The sequence below is a fragment of the Meles meles genome, chromosome 3 (assembly GCF_922984935.1).
Source record: "Meles meles chromosome 3, mMelMel3.1 paternal haplotype, whole genome shotgun sequence".
In the NCBI taxonomy this organism is placed as follows: Eukaryota; Metazoa; Chordata; class Mammalia; order Carnivora; family Mustelidae; genus Meles; species Meles meles.
Genome location: NC_060068.1, coordinates 34,178,237 through 34,192,294, shown reverse-complemented (window position 1 = coordinate 34,192,294; position 14,058 = coordinate 34,178,237). Strand labels below are relative to the sequence as shown.

The following is a 14,058-nucleotide window of genomic DNA, read 5'->3' as shown; positions in this document are numbered from 1 at the left end:
TCATATATTATGGTTAACTGACTTTTGACAAGGGTACCAAGACCACTCAATGGGGGGGAAAGAATAATTTGTCCAGCTAATGGTACTGGGATAAATGGATAGCCACATGCAAAGAATGAATGTGGATCCCTACCTCATACCATATACATGTATTAACTCAAAATGGGTCAAAGACCTAAATATAAGAACTAAATGATAGAATTGTTGGTTTTGTCACCTTGAATTAGGCAATGGTTTCTCAGACATGATCCCTAAAACACAAACCAAAGGAAAAAAACAGATAAACTGGGCTTCATCAAAATTAAAAACTGTATCTTGGAAGATACTATAAAGAAAGTGAACAACTTAAGGAATAAGATAAAGTATTTATAAACCATTTATCTGATAAGGGCCTAGTAATCTAGAATATATAAAGAACGCTTACAACTCAACAATAAAATACCACCCAATCAAAAAAAAATGGGCAAAGGATTCAAAACTGACTTTTTCTAAAGACATTCAGGGGGCCACAAGCACAGGAAAAGCTGCCCAACATCATTAGTCATTAGGGAAATGCAAATCAAAACTGTAACGAGATGGTTTTAAAAAGGAAAACAGTTAAGTGCTAGTGAAGATGTGGAGACACAAACTTTTTTACACTGCTGGTGGGAACGTGCAACTACAGCTGTTCTGGAGAACATTTTGGCCATTTTTCAGCAAGTCATAGCGACCACATGACCCAGCAATTCCGCTCCTAGGGAGACCTGAGAGAACTAAAAAGATAATGTTCACAGAAACTTGTCCACCTATGTTCACAGCAGCATGATTCATGGTAGCCAAAAGGGGGAATCAACGAAAGTCCATCACTGGAAGAGTGGACGAACAGAATGTGGAATGCATCCATCCGACGGAATATTACTCAGCCACAAAAAGAACCAGCAGGATTCATGCTGCAACATGGGAAAACTTGAAGATATTATCTTATGTGAAAGAAGCCAGATGCAAAGGACTACATACTATATGATTCCATTTCTATGAAAAGTCCAGAACGGGTAGATTCAGAGAGACAGACAGCAGATTTGTGGTTTCCAGGCTGGCGGGGGATGGGAGTGCTGAGAGGTTACTGTTCTTGGGTATAGGGCTTTTTCTTTTGGGGGTGATGCAAATGTTCTGGAATTAGACAGATGGTTGCACTACCTTGTGAATATACTAAAAACCACTGAAATGGCTTATCCTTTGCAAGGGTTAATTTTTATGGCGTGTGACTCAAAATATAAAAACCTTCACCCCCTACTGACTGGAGAATGACTAGGGTTAGTGAACCCATTACCAGTGGGAGTAAGTTCTAATGTCTCAGAGATCCTGAAGTAAAAGGTGGAGAATTCATTGCTCAAAATGTTCACACATATGGATAATCCCTCAAGCACAGAATTCAACAGAACATAAAATATTTCAACATTTTCCTCAATAATACAGCAAAAATATTTCATTTACACTTGTAAAATTGCTCTTTTCCAGCTTTTTAGAATTTTTTTTTTTTAAGAATACTGTACAAACCAGGTGGAAACCCATCTTGGACAGATGTAGTTTATTATAAATCAGTGTGTATTTTGGAAAATTTTCCTTAGACTCATTCCTTCATCCCACCAATATTTATTGAGCACTTACTATGTGCAAAAGCACTCTACCAGGCACAAGGGATGCGGTGGCGAGCAACACGGCTGAATGTCCCTGCTGCTGTGGGGCTGACAAAGGAGTAAGAGTCTCAGAGAGGACGCTGACTCTGAAGAAAGGGAGACGGAGGAACCCCACCGAGGGTCCGGGCAGGCATTACCGCGAAGGACATGCCCACACTCCAGTCTCACTGGGGCGCGGTCGGGACTGTGTGAAAATGCCAACAGTGTCACTATTCCTTCTGGGGGGACTCGTGAGCACATTCTCTCTCTGGAACACATGCACACAAAATCGGGTGTATGTATCTCCAGGTCGGCCTTCGGGACATGAGTGGGTCAATAACACTCGAGAGCATGGTCTTTTTTTATTTTATTATTTATTTATTTTAATACAAAGCTTTGGCATTAGCAATTTTATGAAAAAATAAAATGTACTAAAAATAAACGCTTGTGTGGCATGATTGGTAAATGATGCACAAAAATAGGTTCTTTTTTCCTTCAAGGCAATCAGTCAGAAAGCAGTTTTTTTTTTTTTTTCTTCTTCAAAACCACTCTACCCTGTGGAGTGAAAGGAAAAAAAAAAAGACAGAGGTCAAGAATTAGTTAAAGGAGAGTTGCCAATATTTTAAAATAACAGAGAAAGTGATCTTCATTGAAGGGTGGCCTTGGGCTGTCCCCAACGCCTTCCCAGCCCCGCTGGATAAAGCCAGTCAGCTCCTGGCACTTTCCTGAGCTCAGCAGCTTCAGATCTGTGGTCAAGTGGCTCAGTCACCTTACATGTGTGTGTGTACTCCCAGCGGGACTGCGGGGAAAAGCCCAGGCTAACAGCATCTTGTTCAGCAATAAGGGGACAGTTATCGCATCACTTACAACTTTTCCTGGTTTGATGCATGTTCTCAGGGCTGTGTGTCCTGAAACCTAGGTCTGTGTCTTTGCAACAGGATCCCCCATTTATGCCTCAAACAAGCATGTCAGTCTTTACTGTGAAACGAATTCTGCAGAGGACAGGCTTCCAGTGGGGAGGGCCCTCTTGGCGGACTTGCTCAGACTGCGTGCATGCACATCCCTCAGTTGGGAGCCTGACAGAACCCGGGGTCTTGGGCTAACGCAGCTCCCCTCAGCCTGGCTCTGTGGGACTGCCCTAGCTCCCCGAAGCCTTGCATAGCTGGTTCACTTCCTTGGTTCCCAATTTGTCTTTAGCGGTGCTTTCTCTTCTCTCCTCTCTGCCCAGTTCCACATCTGCGTTCCTGACCTCTTCATCTATGGTCATCGCTCCACTCTCCAGCACCTCTTGATTTCCTCCTTTAGCTCAGTATTTCACCTCACCCATCTTCCTGCCTCCAGTCTCTACAAGCCAAAGTGACTTCTCAGCCAGAGATCCTCTTTTTGCTGAAAAGCCTGACACACTCCCTGCTATTTACAAGAACCCAGTCCAAATTCTGCAGTCGGCCTACCAATACCACCGCTTCCAGCAGACACATCAAACCCACAACTCCCTGACTCTGCTCTACTTTTTCCTCTTTGTGCCCTAATTATGCCCGGCCTGGTTCCTGAGTCACCTCCTCCAGGAAGCCCTTGAAGACTCCCTTGGGCCAGTGTGGCAGTTCTGTGGCCTCTACATGACCCCGAGTGGCTGTGCCCCGTCTGCAGGCTCTCCTGTCCCTTCAGTGGGCACCGTAACCCTGAGCCCCATGCAGGACAGCTCCTGCCCCACAGCGCCCCTGCAGGGCGAGGCCTGGTGCCTGGGGGGTGCTGCGACACTGAATGAGCAGCAGAAAGGCCACTCACCACTCCTCACAGAGCTCTGGACCTGACAGTTCACTGCAGCTCTGCTGAAGATCACGCACTGATTTTATAAAACTTCCTCAGAGAAATCAGATATTAGAGGTCAGAACTTTGAATGGGTGAACCAAGATTTTTATACCTAATTCATCTGGCTGTTCTTCTAAGGAACTATAAACTAATGCAGCCACAAGATTAAAGGTACTTCTGAAAACCAGAAATGACCACTATGGAGACAGAGCAGAAGTCCCATCAAAGTTCACATTTCCAGAAAGCCAGCTATTGCTCCTTCCACCATGTGACGCGGAGCCCTTAATGTCTCTCCGGAGCGGTCCCAGATAAGCAGCGTGAAGAGGTGAGCCCAGAAACACAGGCTTGAACCACAAGCCCTTCTTCCTAGGGTGTTTCTCAGGGGATCCCCCAGCCCCTCTGGCCCCCGGGTTATTTTGTGTATATATCTTATGCTCCGAGTGGCTAAAAGGAGAAGTCAGTACTAACAGAAAGAAGAGGATATGGGGGCAAGTTCAAATCTTTGCTGGCATTGCTACACGAAGGCTGCCTTGGGAAAAATAAACAATCCACATGGGTGCCGGTGGAAGCCAGAAGTACTTGGTTGAGAACCAGAAATTCAGGGTTTAGGTCTGTTTCTCAAACCGCAGCCTGCAGCCTGTTACTGGACCATGAGAGCAACGTGGGGTCCCGAGCAGCCTTAACAACCAGGTGCAGAGAAAAGATCAGCGGACACTGCACATGCTGAGGATAACATCTCTGAAACCTGTTCCAGTTACACACGTGCGGATACGGGTCCCACAATGTAAAATGCAGTTCTTAGACTGGCAGGTGGTAAGAAAAAAAAAAGTTTTAAAGTCACTGGTCCTGATACTTAAGGTTCTAAAAGAGGCAGCCAGCCACCAGGGCACGCAACCCCTCCCGTCAGGCGCGGATCCATCCAAACAAAGGACCCTTCAGGACAGACAACCGAAGAAGGGCTCTCAGAACTGGAAGGAGACTCTTACCCCCCACAGGCTGTGGGGTCTGCCTCGGAACAATACCAGCCTTGCAGCTCGTTTCTGTCTGCATTAGGTCCTAGCAACTTCCTAGCTTTCAGGGCACCCCAGTTGCGGACAGGCTCTGCCAACTGGCATGAAGCTCTTCTTAGTCTTTGGCGGTGCTCTACTTCCCTGCGGGTGCCCTAGAGCTCCTGAACCCCATGTAAGCCCACCCTCTGCCTGCACTGGCTGGTCCCCATGGGACTCTGCTGGGTGTCGCCCACGGCCCCCCATGGGAGGGAGTTGGTGGGAGGTGTTCAGTGAACAGGAGCTGTTCTTGTCATCTTTGGGGGCCCTTCAAATACTTGGAGACATCCCTCACATCATCCTCAACAACTCTCTTCTAAGCCAAGCATCCCCAAGACATCAAAATGATTAAATTTTCAGACCCTTTTATTTATACTGAAAAACACCAGTGTTCGTCTTAAGGGTTTGAGCAGAACGGGGCACCTGGGGTGACTCAGCTGGTTGAGCGACTGACTCTTGGTTTTGGCTCAGGTCATGATCTCAGGGTTGTGAGATTGAGCCCTGTGTCAGGGCGTCTGTTTGAAATTCTCTCCCTCCTTCTCCTTCTGCCCCTTGCCTGCTCACTCTTTCCAAAATAAATAAATATTAAAAAAAAAAAGAGTGTGAACAGAACAATTCAGAAATACTGAATGAGTAAAATAGACACACCCATTCCTCTGACCGGCTCATGAGTCTCTATTGCTCTGCCTTGGGGGAGTTGGCTCACCAGGCACACTGGTGGGGACGGCTCTGACCTGGGGCAGAGCTAGGGCTCCCGGCCTCGGGTTACGCTGCGGGATTTTATGTTTGTTCCAGTTATTGTACGTGAACCACATCAGGTTCATTTCCTCCTGCTGAGATGATTTTGGATCTTGAATGTCTGGGTTACACTCCCGGGCAGATCCTCGGGCACGAGTTCTAGGAATCAGAACCTAGGAACTGAGAAAGGACACGGTGGAGGATACCCAGCCGATCCTCCCGTTCAGCTCAAAATCCTACATCCTCTTCCTTGTCTCACAGCTTGTGCCTCAAATAACAACAATGAAAACATACACTTTTCTTACGTTGAGGGGGAAATCGACTGATATGACTGGAAGCTGATAAACACTGGGACCTAACGAGGTTTTCTGAATAATGAGGCAGAGCAACAAACCTCCTTTGGGAACTGAAATTCGCTAACACTGCCTACTGAGGTGCTAAGAAACGGGGTATGAGAAGACGATAAATAAATTTACCTTGCGTATATCTGCTTCTTTGACTACTTTCCTGTTTATATTTGCAAAGCCTCAACATTCACTAGAGTTGTTTACCGTGTTAAAAAATTAAAGCACAATTAGTCACGGTGAGTATTTTAATAGTATTTTGACACACTGGGAGGGGAGGGACTTCCCATCAGGCACCAGTGTCAGGTCAAGCCCTGGGTAACGGCGCAGGTGCGGAGTGTGGTGAGGGGGGCAGCCGCGCCTCTACCCCGCGGCGGGGCAGCAGCGCCCGCGCCGAAGCCAGGCCGGCTCGCCTGGCCTCCCCACGTCTGCCCTCACACGGGGCCCACACTGCTGCCTCCTGCCCACTGGCTTTCACCAGGGACTGGAGTGGGTCAAGGTCCTGCTGTAGTCACAACACACAAGTCCAGGTATTGCTGACAGAAGAGCAAACCAGGATGGGAGGTAGTATGTGGGGAGGGGAATTTTGCTATCAACTTCCAGGATAAATCGCTCACATGGGAAAAGACGGACTCTACTCATACAGAAGACTATCTCACTCATGGATGAGGTCACCTAGAAAATCAGAACAGCAATTCAACTAAATAGGCAATCTCATTTTGGCTGTAAGTTTTTGGTAAAGACAAGAAGGGAAGTAAGACAGATTTCAAAGAATTCATTAATGAAGATTAATTATAAATTTACTTGCTTATATAAACATTTCTGTGGAATTAAAATGACCTAGGAATTTTTCATCAACATTCTTGGGAAGGAGACACTGAGTAAGAGTGACTACTGTCTTTCTTTTATCCTCCACAATTAAAAGGCCCTTTAAAATATTAAGTAATTCATGGTACATAAAAAAGCCAACCCATAAAAGCACAATAGGAGAGAAAAACATCACCCAAAATCTTACTAAATTAAGATAATCACCATTCATATCTTGGTGACCGTTCTTTCATGCATCCATGTGTGCACACACACACACACACACACACTCTCTCTCTCTCTTTCTCTCTTCATGGCATCATGAAAATTGTCCTTCAGAGGAGTTCTGACTGAAGGCACAGAAAGAGATACAACTTTGGTATCCACCCTCTGCAAAGGCTACTGGGAGAAGGGCTGGCCTCAGAAATGGATCTAAGATGGATGCTGAGACTGAGTCATACAGCCATTTACACGTGGAACCAAACTACCATGGCCCAGGGACTTTGATTTCTACAAGGTAACACGTCTACTGAGCCTTCTCTAAACCATCTGACTGATGTGTGACTCGAGCCTCTGGCAGGTCCTGGGTGGCAGCAAGGCAACTGTGAGGTCCCTTAATAGTTCTCTACAAGTGCCCGGAGTGCCTCTATCCGCTGTGACTGGTTTTTGTTCATCTGCGAAAGTCTTAAGGAAGGGGCTTACACCATCAGCTAGCTGATGGGGTCACTGTGAGAGGAAGCGAAAGAGGTGACTGCAGGCAAAATCAGGATTTCCTTCCAAACGGAGGGCCAAATCACAGGACTCATGGAGCTCCTGTGATTCAGTATTATTTCCTGGAAGAAAATTAAATTCATTTGCTGAATGATAAAGGCAGGGAGACGGTCATCTCATTCCCAGGACCCCGGAAGATTCTCAGTGGAACTGCTAAGCTAACATTTACTGAGCACTTACTATGTACCAGGCACTGTGCTAAGCACTTTATATGCTACTTTGTACCACCTATGACGTCGTCCTGCTGTTATTCTTGTTTTCTGCAGGACTAAAATGAGCTTCCTGAGAAATACAGCTGCCCAGGCCTCCCAAGCAGACAATGGAAGAGCAGGGAGTCAAACCCAGGTTACGTCTAACTCTGGGGTCTGAGCAGTCTAAGCTGAAGTCAGCCTGCGTCAGGTAGGCTGACCTGTTGGAGGAGCAGTCGAGAGCACACACCTGCAGGCTGAAGGATGGCAACCGACCATGGCATCCTCCCAGTGTGAGCCAGGGGCAGGGATGCCCAAGGGCACTTCTTACAAGTATCCAGTCAACAGGTCAGATTAGAGATAATAAAATCATGTCACTTTAAGTGGGGGTTACTTGCCCATTTGTTTCCACAGCTGGGCAATGAGCATTCAATTAAATCAATTACAGGGGCTTGGCTGGTTATTACTAATCTGTCAAAATGCCAGGACATAAGTGCGTGTGGCGAGCACATGAATTCCAGAGGTGCTAATTCAGGTCTGTATCTGGGCTATGTCCCAGGGACACTTTTACCTCCGATGAGTTTTCACAAATACTGGTAGAAGAAAGGACTCAATAATACCTTACAGTAAATGACTTAAATTAAAAACAAAACAAACAAAACCAAAACCTTTCCTGCATCTTACCCCTGTGGAAAGCAGCTCCTAGAAAACTGCTGGATCAAAATGGACCTCGACAGTCAGCTAGCCCAGTTTCGCCTCAAAACCTCTGACCTCCAGCAGCCCTGACAGGTAACATGTCTCGTCCTGAGCACTACCCACGGCAAACTGTCTCCCTGGTGCGGGGGCCTGGCTGACAAGTGGGTCTTCCCTTCCCTGAGATGAAATTCACCTTCCTGTCCCCTGCCCTCTGGTCCTCATTTTGCCCCACCGAAATATAGTTGACACTTATTTTGTTCTCCCCCTGACAGTCTTCCCAATGTTTGGAAACAGCGGGTCTTGCTGATTGCTTCTTTCTTGCAGGCTACACATCCACGTCACTGTCCCTCGACCCCAGGTCAGGGTGCCAGTGTTCCGTCAAAAGCTACGTATGTAAGAATCCGGGTAAAGTCTGCTGGGCCTATTCCTGCCAATGATCAGGACATGGACCTTCTTGACATCCTGTGAGTGTATGGGTGCCCTTGGTCGTCTGCATCACACAGCTGCTGTCCTCTATGCTGTGGCTAGCGAAAGCCCCTAGATTTTTCCTCCCGGGAGCTCTTGTTGCTGAGCAAGGTGACCTCCCAATCCGCAACCTGACTACAAGTACATGGTCAGGAAATACCTTACTCTGCTAGGTATGATATCATCAGGATCACTACTCAACTGGTGGAAGCCAATTTTCACCAGCTTTATGAAAATTACAAGTTTTCTTGGGGTCATCTGGCACATGCAATCCAAAAAATAATTTGTTACTTACTCATTAGCATTCAAGCTAGCTGTGGCTCTGATGATCATGTAGCAGAGTGTGAGAGCACTGAGGAGGCCAAAACTGGCAATAATAAACCATTCTTCTGTTGACAAAGGAAAGGGAGGAAATCACTCTGGGGAGAAGGCTTAAGTCAAATCGATGTCAACATTTCCCTCAAATGCAACGAAGCAGACGTCAACGGAGGTGTAAGCCAAGACTGGCCCAAGGAAGTGAAGCAGGAGGAGGTTTGCCAGAGAGCTACTAACTGGAGAAGGTTAGTGGAGGTAGTGGTGAGAGCTGCAAGGGAGAAAGGAAAGCATGGCCCGGACAGTTCTTCCAGTTAAGGTCCTGACGTCTGTGAGGAGTGTGGCCGCCGAAAAGCGTGCAGGAGAAACAGCTCTGTCAGATTGCACGTTGACAGAGATTTTTAAATCGCTGCTTCACGTGATAGCACAGTGGACTTAGTCACACTTCTATAACCTTTCCTTCTTCGTTCTGTCACTTCTGCGTGGTTGTGTCACTCATTCTTAGCGGAAGGCTTATAAATACAGAGTAGGGGTCTCAGAAGTCCTGGGGGCACTCCACGCAGTCCGCAGGCTGGTCTTCTGGTCTTTCTTTTCTCCTGGGCTTGGGCTTACTTACAGTCTTTATGTAAAAAGGACACCTTACTGGTGTCTCCTTGAAAGGACTGCCTTTCCCACCCCCACCGGTGGGGAAGTGGCTCTGGCTGTGTCAAGCAGGTGACTCACCAGAAAGCTGGCCCATCAGAGGGTTGAAAATCTCTGGTACACAGAACTCTAGAGTTTTCAGCTAGCCTCCTTCTAGATCCAGGAAGTCAGTTAATGTTTTCCCTTCTCTTCAAAGCCCATGCTGTCAAGATAATGTTCCACAAACATTCTTTACTGAAAACCTCCAAAATAACTTGTGAACCAATCCTGACTTCCTAGTAAGTGTTAACTACAAAACATTTCCTAGAGTCTATGCTACCGGGGACCAGGTTAACAAAGTGGCTCACAGCGAAGCCCCTCTGTATCGGCAGTGGGGCAGCTGGAAGACACTTGCCTTGGAATGACCGATGTTCACATGCAAAAGCAGAGTGTGTAACACGCATGTTCTCAATCTGGTGTCCACCAGTCCCACAGATATGCAAAGCTATGAGCTCCTAGGAATTGTTCTAGAAAAAGGTTCTTATATTTTCATTGGATTTTAAAGGTGGTGATCTTCAAAAGGTTAAGAATTGCCCTTCAGGGCTCTAGGACGATGAGTTTGTTCTATGAGCATCAGCCATCTTGTTTTATAGTATTAAAATGCTTACCAAACTGTTTCTTTTTTGGTAGTAGTGCTGCCACTGCTTCCTGGATTATAAATTCCTCATGAATACAGTGAATTTATAAGGTTTTAAGTAAAAAATGAACATTTAAGAACCGATACCGAATTGGCCATCTTTACCTGTATGGATTTTAATTTAGGAAAAATGGACACTGGCATTTGAAAAAATTAAGAGATGACTGGTCATCAGGATCAAGAAGCTTCACCCGGTGTTCTTTCTTTCTTTATTTTTTTCTTCTCAGAGACCTTTATACGTGATAAGTAGACTGAGTTTTAGAGCTGCAAGTTCCGTGTTTCTGCATTCTGAACAGACCATCCACAGATGCATGGCATTTAGGTTATAAAAACTAGTAACCAAAAAGAAGCAGGCGCCACCGCAATGATCCCCTGTGGACCCAGGGGCATTCTGGCAGCAGCCGGGCCCCTGGTCAGCCCTGCCCACCCCACTGGGTACTTAGCACAGTGCCTTGCACAGTGGATGCTGGGATACTACAGAGCTTCAAGGGAAAAGGAAAGGTTGCTTTGGGTTAATTTAACCACATGAATTGATTAAAATGTGTCAATTCCACTAAAGGTGATTCATTTGATACACAAAGTAACATTTTTTTTTATCGTCAAAATATAAGATTTTGAAAGGGCATTTTGGCATAAAATATAATGGGATCAGAACTTAATGTAGTAGTAGGTGCTCAATAAATGTCGATCAATGAAGAGCCTACAAAAACTCATTGATAAACAAATAACCTGTTTCCTTTATTGCTATTGGATCAGTTTTCAAAAATCTACCCTCTAAAACCTGAAAACATGAAAAGCTGTTAAAACAAATCGCCGGGGTGTGGTAGGAAATGAGTCAAACTGCATCGAAGAATATTTTCCTTGTTTTATAACTGAATGAAGTCTCCTTGAGTTTAGAGAAATGATAGCACAAAAGCTGGGACACTGTTCACAACTACTAATCTCTGGTCGGTGGGAAACATGTGCACTGCAATTGAGCAGCCCGCACATGCCTTACTACATGGAGGAAAAATCCTTCGTGACAGCTTTCTCCGCGCCGCGGCCTCGCGGGGCTTAGGGCTGCAAGCGACAGCAAGCGACAGCACGCACTGGGGAAGGCAGCACCACAGTGGTGACAAGGAGCGTGGAGAGAGGCGGTTAGATGGAGAGACCACGTAGAGGATGGAACTGAAGGGGACAGCTGGCTTGTTACAGGGTGAACGCCCACAGGGCCCACACACACACACATGCCGGCCGGCCCACGCACACTGTCCTTCAGCCTTGGCCATCGACACACTCAGAGCACCACGTCTCTTCTCGGCAACACTTCACCCCGCAAGACGGTCCAGCCTAGTGAGAGCGTTTTTAAAAGCACACCCCCGTTTGGCTTTTTCCTGCCCCAGATACAGTGACCCCAAAGAGGGAAGTGCCAAGACACCAGACTTCATAAAGTGAAGTGAGCAGCAACAGGACATCTCAACTCCCCCGGAGCTGTTCACCTCTGTGTTCAGATTCCGCCCTGGCTTTGCACTAAGCTGCCTGCAGCCTGGTGCTTGCGGCTGGTGACACCACACGTAACACCCCGCGTCACATCCCAGTGTGACCGTTTCCAACGGCCGTGGGCAAGGTAGTCATCAAAGCAGGTGTCTGTACAGCTACTGAGACAACTTGTCAGACGGCAGCTGTTCTGACTTAGTACACACAAATCCACAAGCTCCTTATTACAAGGAAAGGTCTGTCTTCCCAAATACCCGTTTCGACAGCAGTATCTTTCACTTCCTCTGTTACAGACTAACTCCCTGGCCTGGGTGACTGCCTTCTCTGCTGTCTGGAGCAGTCGACACATACCAAGCCGCAGCAGCAAACCTGCCCCGCGCCTGGGTACAGGGCCCCACTTACTTGTTACTGCAATGTTGATCTCTCCTGTTCTGGGAGTGAGCTCCCCGTCCTGAGGAAGAGGCGAGATCCCCGAAGTTCGAAGTGGCTCGAGGCCAAGGGAGTTGTCGCTGGCGAGGTCGCCTAGGGCTGATCTTCGGTTAACAGCCTGGGTTCTGGTGAGCCTTTCCATGTCAAATGCTACGTTATCAGTACATGGCAAATTTGGCTGCAAAACATTCCCAGATTAAGAGTACTTAGAAACATAGCAAATCTCTGACAAAATTCTAAATGTCTGACACCCTGCTGAAAGACTTAAAGATTTTTTTTCCATGTGACTTCCTCTCATTTCTTTCCCCATTTACCCTTTCTCACCCAAGAGTCTTCCTTTAAAAGAAACAGATGATTTCCCCCCAAACATGATACAAAGGAAACCAAAATCCACTGCAGAGCTGAGAAAACTGGACACTTGAGCCTCACGAAGAGATGACAAGCTCTGGCAGACACAGCTAGCTGACAAACAGGAAAACGCCTCACTCTGGGTCTTCCAGTAATGGTAGGGAGGGCAGAGAACATCAAATACTGCTTTCCTCCTACTAACTTCTCTGAAATGCCCCATTTGGCAGTCAGTTTTTAAATGTCTTCTACCTTTAGACACAAGGAAAGCACACGACCAAGAGCAGATCGACAGTGAAAAGACCTTTGAGCTGTGGGTAAACCATTGGTTTCAAACTCGAAGCATCTGGCCCTGAAGGAGAGGTACAGAGCTGCCCTGAGCCAAAGCCTACCCACTAAAAAATGGGTGCGGAAGTCTCCTGACGTAGCAAGATGGCTATCTGATTTCCCCAGCAGCCTTCAGTTCCGGCAGACAGCACTGGACGCAGAGTGGGGAAGGACGGTGGAGAGAAGCTCAAGAATGGAGAAGTGACAGCCAACCAGACCCACAGCAATGGCTTCCTGGGCAGAAGAACTGCTCCAGACTGCCCCACAGCCAGAGGAAAATGCTTAGAATGATACCCAGTCAGAAGAGGTTTACTATGGCTTTTAGATTTAAAATTATGATAGCTTGTAATAGACTCCAGGAGGATGTTCTTTAAAAACAAAAGGGAGATGTCCCTGTACTTCAAAGAACAGGACTGAAGGCAAACCAACCACACCAACCAAAAGAGGCGAAGTTAATACTTCTGGAAACATCTGCCACACACCAGATATCAGGGCGGATGCTCTATGCTAAACACTTCCCACGGGGGTGACTGTTCCCCATGTCTGGAGATATTCGGACTGTGTGACTGGTGAGTGACTGTGACTACTAGCCTTCGGGAGCCGCCAAGGATGTGCGGGACACACTACGGGGCACAGGATGCCCCCTACCCCGATGGAATTATCTGGTCCAGTGTCAGCGGTTCTGAGGAAGAGTAAGCCTATGTTCAACTATGTCAGTGACGTGGTCTCTGGAGCTGGGAGGAGCCACACTGCCCACCTGGACCACTTGGGTGCTGACCGATGGCATATTTCACGTGGGACTTCTCAGATGGGCTTTGGGTTGCAAAGCTAAAATGAGCAACTCATCTGCTAGACACACTAAACTTCCGGTTCCACAAGGAAATCATTCATCCACTCTTTCTTGAGACCAGCAAGTATTTTATTTTCCTCTAAGGGGTGTGAATTTTGGACAGATATGACCTCCAGGGTGACCTGGAGGAAGTCTCCCAAGGTCCTTGGTGAGTCAGTGCTGACCCACCTGGCCAGAGCTGAATGAAGTAGTGTGTGGCCTTGGACCAAAAGCCTTGCCAGGCGCTCACCGCCCACCTTCACGGCCTGTAGCTGACCAACGCCCCAGGGAGCTAAGCGAGATTCAAGAGAACGAAACATAAGTGATGACATAGTTTTGTAAGATGCTGAATGAGGAAAAATTTACTACAGGACCAAAGTCAAAAGTCTCTATTTCTAGCCCTTAATAACAAACAAAACAAACAAAAAACCCCATAATGAAAGCAAACCCCATCCCTCTCTCTGCTGCCATTCTTCCCCGCATTTCCACCACCCAATGGCTTC

General features: G+C 46.9%; 1 protein-coding gene across 3 annotated transcripts in view; it reads right to left on the bottom strand.

Moving 5' to 3' along the window:
- The window catches only part of RNF130 (ring finger protein 130), a 140,432-nt gene that overhangs the window by 32,770 nt on the left and 93,604 nt on the right, over window positions 1-14,058 (bottom strand). Inside the window, exons 7-9 of one of the 3 annotated variants that reach the window (XM_045999150.1) lie at window positions 12,028-12,232; window positions 8,815-8,908; window positions 2,013-2,210 (exon numbers count right to left, since the gene is read on the bottom strand). In XM_045999150.1, coding sequence (XP_045855106.1) covers window positions 2,195-2,210; window positions 8,815-8,908; window positions 12,028-12,232 — 315 coding nt within the window. In that variant the 3' untranslated portion in view covers window positions 2,013-2,194. Of the gene's footprint in view, window positions 1-2,012; window positions 2,211-8,814; window positions 8,909-12,027; window positions 12,233-14,058 lie in introns of those variants that run through there. The other 2 variants (XM_045999153.1, XM_045999152.1) reach the window with 2 other exon arrangements.